The sequence below is a fragment of the Salvelinus namaycush genome, chromosome 3, assembly GCF_016432855.1.
Source record: "Salvelinus namaycush isolate Seneca chromosome 3, SaNama_1.0, whole genome shotgun sequence".
NCBI lineage: Eukaryota > Metazoa > Chordata > Actinopteri > Salmoniformes > Salmonidae > Salvelinus > Salvelinus namaycush.
In genome coordinates, this window is record NC_052309.1 from 31,999,486 (window position 1) to 32,018,690 (window position 19,205).

The window sequence follows — 19,205 nt, forward strand, 5'->3', positions numbered from 1 at the left end:
CCAAGCGTTTTCAAATATCGCTTTGCCGGACTACCCAAAAATCTTTTTAACTCTTAAAAAAGGTGATAAAAGCTTTAATCACGCACTTCCCCCCTTCACACAAAATATACCATTCAGACTCCGAAACAGGGTAAGCCAATGTGTCCTTTGTGGCTGAATGACTCTTCTACCATTAAAAATAGGACCCACTTGTCTTTGTCTGCCTGGGGGAACTAACTGTCCTGCTCTGACACGCTCAAGTCATGCTCCTTTTAAAAGTCGACCACAGAATCCCTCTCTTCTCCCAGAGGCATTTCAGGAAAAACAAGCTTTCCCTATCAGAGCTTTTAGCTTTCATGTTCGCATTACGAGTAAAAGGGGGTCAGCTAACATCTTGTTCTTGTTCTGGTTCAGCAGTCTGAACCGGCTCGCTCTCCTCTTTCCTTTTTTGACGCTGAATGAAAGCGAATGGGACTGAAAAATGCATAGGCTATAAATAGGCTGCTGTTGGTTGAGAGGCTCAGGTAGGTAGGGGTTTGGAGGGGGGATACCAGTATGTATGTGTGTGTGTCCTCTCTCTTACCCTCCCTGTCCAGTACAGTGGGGCTGTGGGTAGTGAAGCGCGGGCAGTTGGGAGGTTGTCTGCTGTGCTCGGGGTCGGCCTGGTCCTGTCTCTGTTTATCCTCCGCGTGGGCCGACTCGTGCACTGCCTTGATCTGGTGCTGGAACATGGCAAAGCCACTGAGGGGGGCTCCCATGGGTATCCCGCCAGTGCTGAAAGGACCCACCTACAGGAGGAGGGTGAGGATAGACGCCTCTGTGAGGAAAACTGGAGGGGGACAAGCTCTGTACAAGTGAGCAGCTGATGCATTGTCCTCTAACCCTGAAGTCCTTCTATCTACAATCTAGAAGTAGATGTTGATTGGACTTCAGAATGAGAAAAATAGTACTAACACCTGCCTTTAAACCATCCCCGGAGAAAGGGTAAAGTACATTATTAGATGAATGAAATGTAAAAAATGACAAACAGTTGTTAGATTGGATTGCTTTTGTGTTTGCACGCATATCTCTGCCCCAGTGCTTAAACAGGCGATCCAGTTTGTCTGACTTCATCCCATAAGAAATGGAGAGACAGAAGCACCATAGAAGAAGCAATTAGAGGGAAAGAAAATGACATCAGAAAATTATTTGACAGTGTCAGCACATTAGCATGATTGGACAACCGGTAGACAACAGATGGGCACAAGTTCATTGATTTAGATCCCTGCAAACACATTGATCAACTGATTGATTTAACATTTCAATGGAAAAAGAAGAATCCATGAATTGAATTGATTGATTTACAGGTTGGTTGGAAAAGTGCGGGGGATGATGGACTCACTTGACGGGTAGGTTGGTCTAAACAAGACATGCTTTCACCCTGTTGCCTGCCTCCGTATCCCTGCCTCTCCGAATGGGCATATCTGATCATAGAAAAGTGTGGGTTGCTATAGTGACTGACCATGGGCGGGATGGCAGCGGCGCGCTGCTGGAGCTGCTGCATGTTGAGGTGGGCCTGCTTGGCCGTGGACATCAGCACTGAGCCGGGAGGGCTGAGCAGCGAAGGCTTGTCCATACTAGAGAAAATCCTGAGGACACAGGAGAGAGGGGGAAACAGGAGCAAGGGGGAGACAGGAGAAGAGAGAGATGGTGTGACACACTGATCAGAAAGAGTTGCGGTAATGATTACAGGAGTTAGGATAAAGGAGTCCTGTATGAAGCGATTCAATTACCACTAATAATATCAACCATTTACAACCTTAATAATTCATCCAAATAGCTTTGTTTTTAAAGTCTGAAACAAGAGTCTTTAATCCCCATGATGACCACCCTGACCCACCTCTGTCTCTCGGGCTCAGCGTCCACATCCTCATCTGCACTGCAGGTGGCGCTGGAGTCATTGTCTGAGTGGTGCCCCTCTCTCTGCTCCTCTCTCTCCCCATTGTCCCCCTTCTCCTTAGCCGAGTCAGGCTCCACCTTCACCTGTACCTCAGTACCCCCGGGCTTCATGTCCACCTCCTGGGGCTCACACTTGGGGTGCACCTGGCCCTCGTAGGCCGCCCGGGCCCTCTCCCTGTCCTGATCCTCCTGAGAGTCAGGGTCTCTGGCCTCTCCCTCCGGGCTCTTCTCCAGCTTGACCCTCAGCTCCCCGTAGGACGGATCCTGGCCCTTTCTATCGCTGGCCTGGTCCTGATCAGACCGCTGACTCTCTGACCCTACAGCAATGTCTCCCCTCTGGGACTCTCCTCCGGCCTTGGAGGGGTCCGCCTGGGACGGGGACGGGGCGCTCTCTGTGTCTGAGCTGTTCTCTCCACCTGTATGAATAAAACATTTAATGTAAAAAAAAAAACATGTGTCAATGCCATGATAAATCTCTGACACGGGTGTCAGGTGACAAAAGACAAAGCGTCAGTCCCCTTCCCCCAGCATTCCTGGCTATGCCCAACCAAGTGACCCTCTCCAATCTGCAGGCAGTTACACCAACTAACCAAGGCCTTGAGGACAGTTTGGGTTTCCTTGGGAGACAATGAGAGCTTCAGAAACAACAACACATAATATAGTGACCTCCTGTAGCATAGACAGAACTTTACAACTATCTGGTAGACTGGAAAAAGATAAGGCAATCTCTCAAACTGACATGACCCAAGCATTATGACATCCAGTGACTCAGTGACACGACTAAACATAACAGATAGCAACACCCCCACACACACACCAAATAACCAGCCAACAAGCAACCCTTCCTCCACCTCCACCACCTGCCCACCGCAGCACTACACCACCTGCCTTGGAGCATGTTGCATAGTTGGTCATCCTCCGGAGGGGCAGAGAGAGAGAGAGACTGCAAGGGTAGGGAAAGCCTCTCCTACCTCCCTGTCAGGTGAGGGGCTAAGCTCAATTAAACCACTTCGCTTTATCACAGACAAAACTGGAGGGAGATGGGCTCCACTCCAAAAGAGAGAAAGAGGGAGAGGGTGAGGGTTAGGGAAAGAAGGGAGCAGAAAGAGGGGGTGAGAGAGATGGCCAAGAGCTACAGTCAGTGAGTGATAGGTCTGTGATAAACCTGGGGAGAGAAGGCTCTCCTAAACAATGGAAGTCATGAGCACATTTACAGCCAGGACAAAATAGAAAGGTCCCACAGTTAATCTGGACTCACACTCATTAAACTATCACCATAATTGGCAGGGCAAGAAATGTGAATATTCAAAACAGGCTCTTTCTGCCCTGTTACGGCAGCCGATACAAGGGCATTTTAGGACTTTTAGAAGTGGAGAGAGTGAGAGAGAGATTGGAGTGGAGAGAGAGAGAGAGGAAGTGAAGAGAGGCAGAGGAGAGGGAAAGAGAGAGAAAGGGTGATGGAAAGAGAGCAGAGAGTTGTGGAGAGATGGAGTGCGGGGAGAGGGGATAGGAAGAGAGAGAGTGGGAGAGGGGTAAAGAGAAAGCATAAGAGAGTAAAGGAGAGAAACAGACGGGGAGGCCCTGCAGATCAAAAGAGTGGCGCAACACTCAGCGCTCCATGCAGCACACTTTCTTGACTCTTTAAAGCCAAGGAACAGTTACATAACCCAGGCCCAGCAGTCAGAATTAGTTCACATCTTTTATGTCTCGCGTTTCTCCCTCCTCCTTTTGATCCCTTTTTCTCTCTCATTAAAACTTCAGACAGTAGGTAGCGAGAAAATACTGGGGCTCCTTTGCCATTAATTTAAAACGTAATTCTCACAAGACAAAGTTCAAGAGGCTCTTCCTGAAGTGGACTCACTCTTACAGATCTCTACACTCTTCCATAGAGAGACGCTTCTCTAACTCTGTCTCTTTTTCCCTTGCTCTTTCTCTCATTCACTACTGGATTGAACATTCTCTCAGATCAAATGTAAATCAAAACCAATCAAAACTAATTCTTAGCTATGATTGTGTGTATATTTTTGCTGTGCAGACAGTGTATCTGTCTGAATGTGAGGATTCACGTGTTTGTGAGTTTGGATAAACAGAGGAATGGTGTGAGTGACTCTGTTGTGTATGTTATTCTGGTGTGTGTGTGTGTGTGTGTGTCATCTCTCTGACTGACCGTCACTATCCTCTGGGTTTTCATCGTCGTCAGCTGAGGCCATGCTCTCACTCTGAGACGGGTCCCGATCACCCCGTGCCCGCCGGATGTCCTGAAGAAACACACAAACGTTATACAACAGAGTACATCCACTTCACCGTTCGTTTTGTAATACAGAAAATTCATTAAACATTTATAGATTAAAGATAGTGACAGACATACATTTATAGATTAAAGATGGTGACAGACATACATGTTCTGATATAGAGATTACAGAAACCAAACCACTTCATATTGTACCTGAACACGGGTGTATTCATTTGGCACTAAACTGAAGAAAATGTACAGAAAAAGGGAGGGACTCCCTGGACTTGTCCTGACGACAAGATATGCTTATTTTTGCTTGCCATTGCAAATAGTTTTAAAACAACCCTGATATTTAATTGTGTTGAGTATTGCTGTACCTGCTTGTGTTGCTGGAGCAGGTTGTCCAGGTTGTGCCGTCTCTTGTAGTTGAAGTAGAAGTTCTTGCACTGAGCCTCGCTCTTGGTGCCCACCATCTTGGCAATGGCTGGCCAGTTACGCCCATGCTCCACAAGGCCTGGCAGAGGAGAGAAGAGAGACTGGCTTGGGATCTGAACCTAAAACTGACCCAGATTTAGCCTAATCATTGAACATTAACCTACTACTGAGTGACACCGCCTCACCTGGTAAAACCCTTAACTACTGATCTCTTGTTCACACGCCCAGTTGTACAGTCACCCCAATGATCCTTGCTGCCATGGCCTGGAATTCTGCCCCACCTTGACCAGCACTAATCTAATCAAACAATCAGCTTTGATGAAGTCTTAATAAACTGTTTAAGACAGACTGCACTTTCAGAGAGGTGCATTGGACTGGAAGACCGACAGCGGATTACCTTTGACATTCGGGTGTCTCTCCTCCCTCCCTCTTTCTCCACTGCACCGTTGAGCTAAAGGACACGGGCACTTTGACAAATCACCTCAGACTGGAGCCCAGTAGAGGACAAAGGCAAATTACAATACCATCTAAATGAATGAGGAGACAGAGGACACTCTTGACAGAACATTTATTGAAACGTTTGGAGTCACTTGTATAGAGACTTCCGTGTCGAAGTATCGGGTGAGGAGTACTTCAGGCTCTGTGACTGTAAAACAGTCTCATGATCTGGTATGATATTTAGTAATAGTTCCTCACAGTCCCCTCAGGAATAAACAAACTACACTAGCCCATTGAGAAAATATACTGTATAATACACCTATACTACATGTATGCAACACTGGCATCATCCATCCACCCTAAAACACACCTGTTCACATCCCTTACTTAGTTTTACAGTAGTTATTGTAGAAAGTGTCTTTCCTCAAAAGGCTTTCAAAAAACTTAAGTTGTTTTGTTCACAAATATGACTTGTTGCAGTTGGATTGATCCCTAGTACTCATCATGTGGCCTACCACCACAACAGTAGTACCCACACCAAGACCAAATCAGCCAACCCCCTCCTCACATGTCCAAACCCTGTAACAGCTTACATGGAGATGGAGCGGAAAAAACATCTAAGAAAAAAAGTTAAGAATAAGAGGGGCCGTCTCTGACCCGTCCAGCAGTAAACTCAACATATACAAAGCTGAAAATGAAAGAGAAAAAAAATGAAGCAGAACACCGTGCCAGAATCTAAAGACGTCATGTACACCATGTCTCCGTCAGGCAGCCCAATTAATGAAAGTGCTCCTAACAAATATATGTCAGCTTTTAAGAGCTTCCCCTCGGTCCCATGCTTCCCATCCGGAACAGTTTGTGCATATATTATGGCAACATTGAGACGTTTTTGTTCCTTTTTGTCTTTGGCAAGGGCTTTTCCGGCTGTTTATGCACACAAAATCTTTTCTCAAGGCAAGCCTAAGTTCGGTAGCCAATGTCTACAACCCGTTCGGTGATTAGTCAACAGTACGGATTCTTCAATGAAGTGATTGTCATTGAACGAGAGACTAATCGTTTTCATGCAACAAAAAAAAAAACACTTGAGAAATACTTCCCCAAACATCTTAGTTAGATGTAAAATTGCTCGACTAACAGCTCCTTGGCAAAAAAAACAACAAAATGAACGACATATTTCTTGAGTTATCCTAGATTAATTCTGACTATGTTGAGGAAGTGTATATTGGCCACAGTGTCTGAAGAAGGGTACTATTGCCGCTTTTTTCAAGTTTTTCAAGCGAAGGTTTTTTAACCTAAGCTAGCATATGGAATTGTTTTTAAAATATATTTTTTATACATGTATTTAACCCCTTATTTTTGGCACTAAACCATCTCCATTATTATTCCTACATTCATTTTTTAAAACTGGTACCAGGGGACCTTCATAAGAGGCTTGTGGGCGTCCTTTCACCTTTCCACAGGGGTGTCATATTACTGTGTGGCCCAAACTGTTTGGACACTACAGACAGAAGTTGGCAGATTAGCTGTACAGGCTTCAGAAGGCGCTTGTGGGGGTCATAGAGCAAAATGGAGAACACAATCATGAGTCTCACATCCATCCATATTTGTAGGTCAAACCGTTCGGACGCTACAGACGATTTAGTGAGAAGACCAATTTTTGGGATGTCTCATGGTCTGACAAACACTGCTCTAGCTCTGCCACCTTTCATCCGCAGATGCGGAAGTGCGACATCGACAGATGCAGTGGATTGAGATGCATCCGATGCAACAAAAAAAAGATCTCTCTAGCTTACAATTGACGGATTTTTATGTTTAACATTTTTTTAATGCTCATTAGATGTCTTTGGGGCCACGGAAATCGACTATAGGAGGTTAAGGGAGTATGTGAGCATACTCATTCGGCTAAGCGCCAGCCGAATCGAAGCATGCGGAAGACTTAAGTCTTTCTCTCCACCACAGACTACACTGACAAAGCTAGAGTACTGGCCTGGCTGGAAGGTAGCTATGGCCCGATGGGGGTTGGGCTTATGGGTCAATCACGCATGGACGAGTGTGTGACGCAACTGGCAAAAGCTGAAACGCTGTGGTGCGTCCACATTCAGTAACTGCATGAAATGAAACACTCAAATCTCAAAAGGAGTTGATTTAGATAAAAAAGGCTTCAATGTAGAGCAACTTCAAAATAAGTCCTGATCCAGAAGCCTGACTGGTTTTGTGAATAATATGATCTTTAGAGGAAGCCCAAACTGTCACGCTCTGTCACAGAGCAGAGCCACTGCAGTTAGATACCAGAAAAAATATCCTTGCTCAAACCACTCCGTCCTGCTTCCCCCTTAAAGTCTCCACCAGCCAGGGGAGTGTCTGAGAGTGAGAGCTTGTATGGGAGCAAATGATGAGAGAGAGAGAGAGAGAGAGAGAGAGAGAGAGAGAGAGAGAGAGAGAGAGAGAGAGAGAGAGAGAGAGAGAGAGAGAGAGAGAGAGAGAGAGAGATCAAACGAGAGAGAGAGAGAGAGAGAGAGAGAGAGAGAGAGAGAGATCAAACGAGAGAGAGAGAGAGAGAGAGAGAGAGAGATCAAACGAGAGAGAGAGAGAGAGAGAGAGAGAGAGAGAGAGAGAGAGAGAGAGAGAGAGAGAGAGAGAGAGAGAGAGAGAGAGAGAGAGCGCGCGATAGAGATAGAGAGAGAGAGCACGAGAGCGATAGAGAGAGAGAGAGCACGAGAGCGATAGAGATAGAGAGAGAGAGAGAGAGAGAGAGAGAGAGGGTTGAGAGTGAAAGAGCGCGAGGGAAGGAGAAAAACAGTAAATTAAGAAATAAAAACGAAACGCTACCTTTTTTGGCAACCTCCATCTCCTCCTCGGTCCAGCGAGAAGTCTCACCGGTTTCAATGTTCGTGGCGGCAGCAGTTCCTAGTGCTAAAGTCACAGAGAGAGAACAGAAAGCTCCATATTAGCCCACAGAGATAGTACAGTGTAGCTCGGTCCGCTTCTCAGCAGTCTCCTTCTCACTCCTGCTAATCAAATAATCTGTTTACATTCAGAGGCTCGCTGCTGAGGCCTGCACCTCACACTCTCTCTCGTTCCCTCTCCCTTTCTCGTGTTCTCTTGCTCTTTCGCTATCTCCCTCACAACTAGAGCGATCCCCGCCTCCTGTCCCTCCCTCTTTCCCTCACAAGGGGAGGGCCCCGTGTCAGCTGATCTGGATCCAGACAGCGGAGAAGTAGAGAGACGCACCTCCCACCCGCCAACCTCTTTGGGAAACGGCCTTGGACAAAGACAAACAGACAGACGGAGAGAACATCCCGACAACAGAGACAGACTGACTAAGTAACCACTCCTCTCACTGTTACACTGCCACATATCTATTAACCACAAACACACGTCTCTCTCAGTATCAGCCTGTCCACACTGACCCCTACCTCCCCTTCACCCACAGCCAAATTCACAGAACAACACATTCAATAAGGGAGGATGGGCTGATGGAAGCTGGGGCTGAGAGGGAGAGTGAACCCTGGCCCACTACTCCATGCGACCCATAGAGATTGCGTAAACTTTTTCCACATTGTTGTGTTTGTTGCGTTACAGCTTGTATTTAAAATGGATTAAATTAAGATTTTGTGTCACTGGCCTACATACAATACCCCATAATGTCAAAGTAGAATTATGTTTTTACACAATTTTACTAATTAATTACAAAATGAAAAGCTGAAATGTCTTGAGTCAATAAGTATTCATCCCCTTTGTCATGGCAAGCCTAAAAAAGTGGACTCACTCTGTGTGCAATAAGTGTTTAACATGATTTCTGATTTACTACCTCATCTCTGTACCCCACACATACAATTCTTTAAGGTCCCTCAGTCGAGCAGTGAATTTCAAACACAGATTCAACCACAAAGACCAGGGAGGTTTTCTAATTCCTCGCAAAGGGCATCTATTGATAGACGGGTAAAAATTCAAAAGCAGACTATGAATATCCCTTTGAGAAAGGTGACATTTTTAATTACACTTTGGATGGTGTATCAATACACCCAGTCGCTACAAAGATACAGGCGTCCTTCCTAACTCAGTTGCCGGAGAGGAAGGAAACCGCTCAGGGATATCACCACGAGGCCAACGGTGACTTTAAAACAGTTACAGAGTTTAATGGCTGTGATAGGAGAAAACTGAGGATGGATCAACAACATCGTAGTTACTCCACAATACTAACCTAATTGACAGGGTGAAAAGGAGGAAGCCTGTACAGAACAAATATTCCTAAACATGCATCCTGTTTGCAATAAGGCACTAAAGTAATACAGCAAAAAAATGTGGCCTTTTAGTCCTGAATACAAAGTGTTTTGGATTTGCCCCAAACGTTACAACACATTACTGGGTACCACTCTCCATAATGTTCAAGCATAGTGGCGGCTGCATCGTGTAATGGGCATGCTTGTAATCGTTAAGGACTGGGGAGTCTTTGAGGAAAAAACAAAACAACTGAATTGTGCTAAGTAAGCATGGGCAAAATCCTAGAGGAAAACCTGGTTCAGTCTGCTTTGCACCAGACACTTTACACCGGAATTCACCTTTCCGCAGGACAATTACCTAAAACACAAGGCCAAATCTTCACTGGAGTTGCTAACCAAGAAGACTGAATGTTCCTGAGTGGCCAAGTTACAGTTTCAATCTACTAGAAAATCTATGGCAAAATGGTTGTCTAGCAATGGTCAACTACCAATTGAAAATAATAAATGGGCAAATGTTGCACAATCCAGGTGTGGAAAGAACCCAGACAGACTCACAGCTGTAATTTTTGCCAAAAGGTGATTCTAACATGTATTGGCTCAGGAGATTGATAGATATCTAATCAAGATAGTTTTCTTTTTCATAAATGTTTTACAAATGCTAGAATTTCTCTTCCACTTTGACATTCGAGTATTTTGTGTAGATTGTTGACAAAAAATGACAATTAAATCCATTTTAATTCCACTTTGTAAAAACAAAATTTTGAAAAAGGGGTGTGAATACTATCTGAAGGCACTGTTGCTGCAGTATGAACTCGACATTTATAGGACTTTTTTCTGTCGAGGAGATCCATGCCTAGACGGCTGCTAGCGAACGGTCTAGGGCCATACATAGTCTGTTAAATCTACTCAACGAATGATAGCTGAATCGCTACTTCCGTCCCATGGCACACTCAACTCACATGTTCGCCTAATCCAACCGGCATTCCCCCGTTCCCCCATCATGCCTGTTAAGATCCAGGGAGGTGGTCAGGTCATTAATCTTGCTCTGCTCTTGGAAGAGATATGGCGAGACCGAAATGGCCGCCCATTCCCTATATAATGGTCTGCTTTTGATCCGGCCAATAGGGCTCTGGTCAATAGTAGAACACTACATAGGGAATAAGGGCCCATAGGGCTCTGGTCAATAGTAGAACACGACATAGGGAATAAGGGCCCATAGGGCTATGGTCAATAGTAGAACACGACATAGGGAATAAGGGCCCATAGGGCTATGGTCAATAGTAGAACACGACATAGGGAATAAGGGCCCATAGGGCTATGGTCAATAGTAGAACACGACATAGGGAATAAGGGCCCATAGGGCTATGGTCAATAGTAGAACACGACATAGGGAATAAGGGCCCATTGGGCTCTGATCAAAAGTAGTGCACTGTATAGAATAAGGGTGCCATTTCAGACGCAGATATAGATTTATAAATACAGAGTGGGAGGCTAAAACAGACTGTCTGACATTCAGCACACATACATCATAAGAAGCTTTCAGAGCAGCACAAGGACTAGGCTGATGTACAGCTGAGAGGAGCCATGTCAACGGGTCCATCCTAGACGCCACACTATTGTCATGGTGATGATGACTAGGGTATAGGCTCGACTCAGACTGAGCCCCCTGGCTGGGTTACACAAGCGAGAGATCGGAGGCATTGTGTTGAGGAGCAAAAACAACAATAACAACAACCTGAACCTGGTATGTATTCAGCGAGATGAAATTGCAGATAGAAATGTAATGAATAGAGCTGATTCCTTATTCAACCAGACCATCTTAGTAGTTCTAAACAATAAAATGTATATCTGAACAGACACCAGTTTTTGCCAGGCAAGCAAGTGCATATTCTATCAGGTGTGTGTGTAAGTGGAGAGAATGTAGCATGTTTAAAGCAAATTCTTGCAATTCTATACGTTTTACCATGTCTAATATGTATTCATGTGATATTTCAGTGACAAAAAAATGACAATATCTACGGGCTAAAACAAACGGGGGGAAAAAAGAAAAAAAAACTTTAGCTGACATGGGCTAGTTGTTCTGGACATTTCTGACAAGTTATAAATAGCTCTCTAACATATGCAACTAACATGACAAGAAGAACTGATGATGCACTATCCAATTTAGAAATGTACACCTTGTGCATTCTACCGTGTGCGCCCCCCTGCCGACCCCTCGGCCCCCTTGGTAACTTGTGAGATTTGTTAATGACAGTTGCACTGTCATACTTTCAGAATTGTTTGGCGAGCTACGCATAGGAGGCCTGCGAGCTACTTGTAGCTGGCGATTGACCTGTTGGAGACGCCAAGCGCCACACACACTTGTTCATACCTCCATAGCCGAGGTTCTATACCTCGAGTGGACACACGTAGAATTGTATTATCATTATCTACTCAGTCCCATTGCCGCAAATACCACATAACCACAAAACTAGTAAACCACCCTAGTAAGGGTAAAAGTTTCTTCCTCCGTTAGCTGTTTGAGATGCACCTTTGTAAAAAAATATATATAATTAGAGGGGATGGTAAAAAAAGTGTAGAATGGCTGAGGTGCTTACCTCCTCTGTTAGGGTCCATGGGAGCTCCACCTGATGCAGTTTTGGTGGGCTCTCTAACGGCCTTCTGTGTAGTAGGCTCAGCTTTGGGGGGCTGAGGAGACTCTGCAGGCAGGGCAGGCTCAGGGGCGGAGGCCGGCGGTAGTGGCTCCTCGGTCGCCACAGAGGCAGCCTCGTTGGCCATGGAGCGCGTGGTGATCCTTCCCTTGCGCCGGCCCTGGCTGTTGGCGGTCTTTCTGCCGCGCGGCGTGCTCTGCTCCTTTCCGTCCTCGTCTTCCCCACCGTCACACTTGTCTTTGTCTTTGCCGATGTCCCTGAATGAGATGGGGGCAAAAGGTTTTACCTCACCATAGCATGGCTGGTAGCATAGCAGCAATAACACATAATTAAAACTGTGGGTCAAGGGGATTCTGCAGTTTAAAACCATGAATGACAGTACTGTTATACATTTTTAGGCACATTTTGACATTCATTTGTTTTATATTCAACTCAACTCCTATCCAATGGACATTTTCAGAAACTGTACAAGCCTATTGTTTTGCACAGATGAATGCTTAGGAAAAAGCCATTTGCAGAGTCCCATCAACTGGATTTAAAAATCCATTTTCATTAGCAGGTTTGTTTTACAGGCACTTGCAATGAGGCTGCCTCTCATTTGGTGGTTGGTTAGGACACGAGTCATGACTAACTGCTGCCCACGGATCCAGCTGGGTAAACAGGCAGGAAGTCATCTGGCTAATGGCTTAGTGTTATGGGGCCAAGATGGCCGCCACGCTCTCCTCCCCTCTCAGAGTCAGCTCTTTCTCAATTCGCCTTTCCTTTCATCCTTTATCCATCTCAAAATTAATTGGAGGAGAACGTCCGAGTGAGAGCAGGACACAAGTAATCAAGGAAAGACGAATTGAGAAAGGGCCAGAGTGTTCGTAAGCAAGAAGTAAACACAGGCCAGGTCAGAGGGAGGAGTACCTTCCTTCCTTCCTAGAAGAGCAGAGTCAGTAGACAAGGTCTGATTTCCATTTAGGCCTTGAGGGAGCATTTCAAATACCATTCTGCCTTTGTTTTATGGTTTTTCAAACTGCAGGATAGGCGGAACATTGAAAGCAGTCCGTCGGTGGGTGTTATGCTCTGGCCATCACGCCAGAGAAGGGCAGTGGTTCGCTCCCTCTCGCTCTCTCCCAGTCTCTCCATCTCTAGCTCCGTCTCGCTCTGGCCTGATTTACATTACATCTAAGAGGGATGATGATCCCTGCAACAAGGCTCCAGAATTTATTTTGCCTCAACTGAAAGCTACAATTTACTGGGAGGTACAGATTCTCCCTCAAAGTGTCAGAGGGGGGGTCAGGCCCGAGTTTGACTCTAGCTAGGACTCTAACAGCAGTACCTGTGGGAAACCCATGAGCAAGTGTATACGCACACACACAGCTATTCAAAATTTACCTGGAGTCCTCCTTTTCATCTTTCTCTTCCTCTTCCTTATTCTGCTCGTCCTCTTTTTTCTCTGACTTCTCCAATTTCTCCTCTTCGATTTTGTCGTCTGACTTGTCTTCTTGTGAGGGTCGTGTTATTTGCTATAAGAAGAAAAAAAAAGAGCACAAGGATATACACATTTTAGCTAAATGTATTTTCAATTGGTAAATATATACCTCCCAACTCGAGAGAATCTCCCTATATGATAACTCTGCTCAACTCTCATGATGTCACAGAGAGCACTCTAGTCTATGCAAAGTCATCATGATGACATATAGCACCTCGGAGTTCAATCTGGTCCAGAAAGTTTACAAAAAAACCTCAAGGCAGCCCATAGCTAATTCACGTCTAGTTTTGAAAAAAACTCTGCCCATGTTTGAATTCCTATTTAGTGGGGCTAATGAGGCACACAGCTAAAACAGCACGCCATGACCCACATCCCTTTTAAGGCAACAACAACACAATAGTGGTGTGCTAGAATAATACCCTGTAGGAAAGGAAGGATTCAGAAGGAAAAATAACAGGCACTGACAGTGTCAACAAAATATCAAAGCAATGCACTGACTGTCCTATAAAATCACAACATAAATCTTAGAGCAACCTATGGTTCATTTCAGACATGATATACCATTTCATGGCCTATTAATGCACTCTCCAGCCAAGGGAAGCTACAAATCAAAAAGCAGTTAAGTCCATCTGTCCATTCACCTACATTTACTGTTGCAGCAACTGCCTAGCCTACCACTGATGCTAAAAGTTCACTGTGAAAGACGCAGGAGTGGTCTGCTGCTTAATTCTTCAGACTAAAAAGAGAGCAGACGGACTGCCCCACTAAGTGAACAACAGTACAATGACATAATGTGATAAGTCTAACTTCCATAGGGTTATTCCCCCGGCATCAGGGCAGTCCAATTTCCTCAAAGCTAGCTAACCAGATAAGAGAAGAAAGGGAACCAGACAGAGGGAAAGTAGAGTTTAACAGCCTGGTCATGCACCCAGTGTAGATAAGATTATGACTATGACCTCCTTTGATGATCTTCACATGGAGAGGGTGTCCACAGGATCATGATACACATACAAACATCATAAGTACAATACAGGCCATTGTTCCGCCTGCAGTCAGCCTGTGTAGAAAATCAAAAGCCTCACATGACTAAATTAAGAGAATTACAGTGAAATAGATTGGGTGAGTGAGAGGGTGTCCTGGTCCTGAACCCATAACCGCCCCAACACAACCCGACTAAGCGAAAGCCGAGTTCATGTACTCAATCATTCAAGTCATTACGATTTCCCATGATAACTAGTAATCACGTTAGCCTACAGTATGAATGCCGATACTGTACAAACCACGCTTTTCTTTTGCAGACACCAATCAATATAACTTTTGGCTACAAAAGTCAACACTGCTGATGCACTGATGCAGTTCTGCAGTTCTTGACAGCGCGGTACGCCTGGCATGTTTTGCCCATTCACCCTCTGAATGGAGCACATACAGAGCCCATGTCCCAAGGCTTAAAAATCCTTCTTTAACCGGTCTCCTCCACTTCATCTATCTATAACACAGTTGAAGTCGGAAGTTTACATACACCTTAGCCAAATACATTGAAAATCAGTTTCACAATTCCTGACATTTAATCCTAGTAAAAATCCCCTGTCTTAGGTCAGTTAGGATCACATCTTTATTTTAAGAATGTGAAATGTCAGAATAATAGTAGAGTGAATGATTTATTTCAGCTTTTATTTCTTTCATCACATTCCCAGTGGGTCAGAAGTTTACATACACTCAATTAGTATTTGGTAGCATTTCCTTTAAATTGTTTAACTTGGGTCAAACGTTTCAGGTAGCCTTCCACAAGCTTCCTACAATAATTTGGGTGAATTTTGGCCCATTCCTCCTGACAGCGCTGGTGTAACAGTCAGGTTTGTAGGCCTCCATGCTCGCACATGCTTTTTCAGTTCTGCCCACAAATCGTCTATAGGATTGAGGTCTTTGTGATGGCCACTCCAATACCTTGACTTTGTTGTCCTTAAGCCATTATGCCACAACTTTGGAAGTATGCTTGGGGTCATTGTCCATTTAGAAGACCCATTTGCGACCAAGCTTTAACTTCCTGACTGATGTCTTGAGATGTTGATTCAATATATCCACATCATTATTCTCTCTCATGATGCCATCTATTTTGTGAAGTGCACCAGTCCCTCCTGCAGAAAAGAACCCGCACAACATGATGCCGCCACCACCGTGCTTCACGGTTGGGATGGTGTTCGTCGGCTTGCAAGCCTCCCCCATTTTCCTCCAAACATAACAATGGTCATTATGGCCGAACAGCTCTATTTTTGTTTCATCAGACCAGAGGACATTTCTCCAAAAAGTACGATCTTTGTCCCCATGTGCAGTTGCAAACCATAGTCTGGCTTTTTTATGGCGGTTTTGGAGCAGTGGCTTCTTTGCTGAGCAGCTACGTCGATATAGGACTCATTTTACTGTGGATATAGATACTTTTGTACCCGTTTCCTCCAGCATCTTCACAAGGTCCTTTGTGGTTGTTCTGGGATTGATTTGCACTTTTCGCACCAAAGTACGTTAATCTCTAGGAGACAGAACGCGTCTCCTTCCCGAGCGGTAGGACGGCTGCATGGTCCTATGGTGTTTATACTTGAGTACTATTGTTTGTACAGATGAGCGTGGTACCTTCAGGTGTTTGGAAATTGCTCCCAATGATGAACCAGATTTCTTTTGATTTTCCCATGATGTCAAGCAAAGAGGCACTGAGTTTGAAGGTAGGCCTTGAAATACATCCACAGTTAGCCTAATTGACATAATTTGAGTCAATTGGAAGTGTATCAGAAGCTTCTAAAGCCATGACATCATTTTCTGGAATTTTCCAAGCAGTTTAAAGGCACAGTCATTTTAGAGTATGTAAACTTCTGACCCACTGGAATTGTGATACAGTGAATTATAAGTGAAATACTCTGTTTGTAAACAATAGTTGGAAAAATGACTTGTGTCATGCACAAAGTAGATGTCCTAACCGACTTGCCAAAATTATAGTTTGTTAACAAGACATTTGTGGAGTGATTGAAAAACAAGTTTTATTGACTCCAACCTAAGTGTATGTAAACTACCGACTTCAACTGTATATGTAGTTAGAGAGAGATTGTGCAAAACTGTTATCAAGGCAAAGGGTGGCTACTTTGAAGAAAATCAAATAACATATTTTGATTTGTTTAACACTTTTTTGGTTACTACATGATTCCATATCTGTTATTTCATAGTTTTGATGTCTTCACTATTATTCTACAATGTAGAAAATAGTACAAATAAAGAAAACCCCTTGAATGAGTAGGTGTGTCTAAATATATATTTTTCACATAGTGAAAAAGTAGTGAACATAGTGTGTTCATAACACATAAGCATACAAATTTAGTAGTAATCCTTTTTGATGCATTCACTAACAGCAGTAGATACTAGATAACAGAACTCCTGGGTCAGACGCAGATCTGGGTCAGACAAGTCCAGCAGAGTGATTGAGAATGGAGCAACATTCTTTATCATCATTGCTGGCAAGGGATACCAGCAACACCCTCCCCCCCCTCTGCCTGATCCACGAAAGTGCTGTGCTGGAACAAGTCTGGCTATGCCAAACCAAACATCCCATGCTGGTACCAGATGGGGCTAACGAAGGTCAAAAACCCAATGGTGAGCAGAGGGAATGAATCAGAGCATATCAGCGAGTCAGAGCGAGCGGGAGAGAGAGAGAGTCAGAGCGAGCGGGAGAGAGAGAGCGAGCGAAAGCGAGAGAGTCCGAGCCAGAGAGAGCGAGAGAGAGAGAGAGAGAGAGCGAGAGAGAGAGAGAGAGAGAGAGAGCGAGTCAGCGAGAGAGAGAGAGCGAGTCAGCGAGAGAGAGAGAGCGAGTCAGCGAGAGAGAGAGAGCGAGTCAGCGAGAGAGAGAGAGCGAGTCAGCGAGAGAGAGAGAGAGCCAGCGAGAGAGAGAGAGAGCGAGTCAGCGAGAGAGAGAGAGCGAGTCAGCGAGAGAGAGAGAGAGCGAGTCAGCGAGAGAGAGAGAGAGCGAGTCAGCGAGAGAGAGAGAGAGCGAGTCAGCGAGAGAGAGAGAGAGAGCGAGTCAGCGAGAGAGAGAGAGAGCGAGTCAGAGAGAGAGAGAGAGCGAGTCAGAGAGAGAGAGAGAGCGAGTCAGAGAGAGAGAGAGAGCGAGTCAGAGAGAGAGAGAGAGCGAGTCAGAGAGAGAGAGAGAGCGAGTCAGAGAGAGAGAGCGAGTCAGAGAGAGAGCGAGCCAGACAGAGAGAGAGCGAGCGAGCGAGCGAGCCAGACAGAGAGAGAGAGAGCGAGCCAGACAGAGAGAGAGAGAGCGAGCCAGACAGAGAGAGAGAGAGCGAGCCAGACAGAGAGAGAGAGAGCGAGCCAGACAGAGAGAGAGCGAGCGAGCCAGACAGAGAGCGAGCGAGCCAGACAGAGAGAGAGCGAGCGAGCCAGACAGAGAGAGAGCGAGCGAGCCAGACAGAGAGAGCGAGCGAGCCAGACAGAGAGAGAGAGAGCGAGCCAGACAGAGAGAGAGAGAGCGAGCCAGACAGAGAGAGAGAGAGCGAGCCAGACAGAGAGAGAGAGAGCGAGTCAGACAGAGAGAGAGAGAGCGAGCCAGACAGAGAGAGAGAGAGAGCGAGCCAGACAGAGAGAGAGAGAGAGCGAGCCAGACAGAGAGAGAGAGAGCGAGCCAGACAGAGAGAGAGAGCGAGTCAGACAGAGAGAGAGAGAGAGCGAGCCAGACAGAGAGAGAGAGAGAGAGCGAGCCAGACAGAGAGAGAGAGAGAGCGAGCCAGACAGAGAGAGAGAGAGAGCGAGCCAGACAGAGAGAGAGAGAGAGCGAGTCAGACAGAGAGAGAGAGAGCGAGTCAGACAGAGAGAGAGAGAGCGAGTCAGACAGAGAGAGAGAGAGCGAGCCAGACAGAGAGAGAGAGAGAGCGAGTCAGACAGAGAGCGAGTCAGAGAGAGAGCGAGTCAGACAGAGAGAGAGAGAGCGAGCCAGACAGAGAGAGAGAGAGAGCGAGTCAGACAGAGAGCGAGTCAGAGAGAGAGAGAGCGAGTCAGAGAGAGCGAGTCAGAGAGAGCGAGTCAGAGAGAGAGAGAGAGAGCGAGCGAGTCAGAGAGAGAGAGAGAGAGCGAGCGAGCTCAGAGAGAGAGAGAGAGCGAGCGAGTCAGAGAGAGAGAGAGAGCGAGCGAGTCAGACAGAGAGAGAGAGCGAGCGAGTCAGACAGAGAGAGAGAGAGAGCGAGTCAGACAGAGAGAGAGAGAGAGCGAGTCAGACAGAGAGAGAGAGAGAGCGAGTCAGACAGAGAGAGAGAGAGAGCGAGTCAGACAGAGAGAGAGAGAGAGCGAGTCAGACAGAGAGAGAGAGAGAGCGAGTCAGACAGAGAGAGAGAGAGAGCGAGTCAGACAGAGAGAGAGAGAGAGCGAGTCAGACAGAGAGAGAGAGAGAGCGAGTCAGACAGAGAGAGAGAGAGAGCGAGTCAGACAGAGAGAGAGAGAGAGCGAGTCAGACAGAGAGAGAGAGAGAGCGAGTCAGACAGAGAGAGAGAGAGAGCGAGTCAGACAGAGAGAGAGAGAGAGCGAGTCAGACAGAGAGAGAGAGAGCGAGCCAGACAGAGAGAGAGCGAGCGAGCCAGACAGAGAGAGAGCGAGCGAGCCAGACAGAGAGAGAGCGAGCGAGCCAGACAGAGAGAGAGCGAGCGAGCCAGACAGAGAGAGAGCGAGCCAGACAGAGAGAGAGAGAGCGAGCCAGACAGAGAGAGAGAGAGCGAGCCAGACAGAGAGAGAGAGAGCGAGTCAGACAGAGAGAGAGAGAGAGCGAGCCAGACAGAGAGAGAGAGAGAGAGAGAGAGCGA

General features: G+C 46.0%; 1 protein-coding gene across 5 annotated transcripts in view; it reads right to left on the bottom strand.

The window, feature by feature from the left end:
- The window catches only part of ncor1 (nuclear receptor corepressor 1), a 117,797-nt gene that overhangs the window by 23,664 nt on the left and 74,928 nt on the right, over positions 1-19,205 (bottom strand). For 4 of the 5 annotated variants that reach the window (XM_038975621.1, XM_038975615.1, XM_038975611.1 and 1 more), the window contains exons 15-22: positions 13,278-13,408; positions 11,844-12,154; positions 7,853-7,936; positions 4,528-4,664; positions 4,085-4,175; positions 1,859-2,333; positions 1,361-1,607; positions 563-767 (exon numbers count right to left, since the gene is read on the bottom strand). In XM_038975621.1, the coding sequence (XP_038831549.1) occupies positions 563-767; positions 1,361-1,607; positions 1,859-2,333; positions 4,085-4,175; positions 4,528-4,664; positions 7,853-7,936; positions 11,844-12,154; positions 13,278-13,408 (1,681 nt within the window). The remainder of the gene's footprint in view (positions 1-562; positions 768-1,360; positions 1,608-1,858; positions 2,334-4,084; positions 4,176-4,527; positions 4,665-7,852; positions 7,937-11,843; positions 12,155-13,277; positions 13,409-19,205) is intronic. The other variant, XM_038975628.1, reaches the window with a different exon arrangement.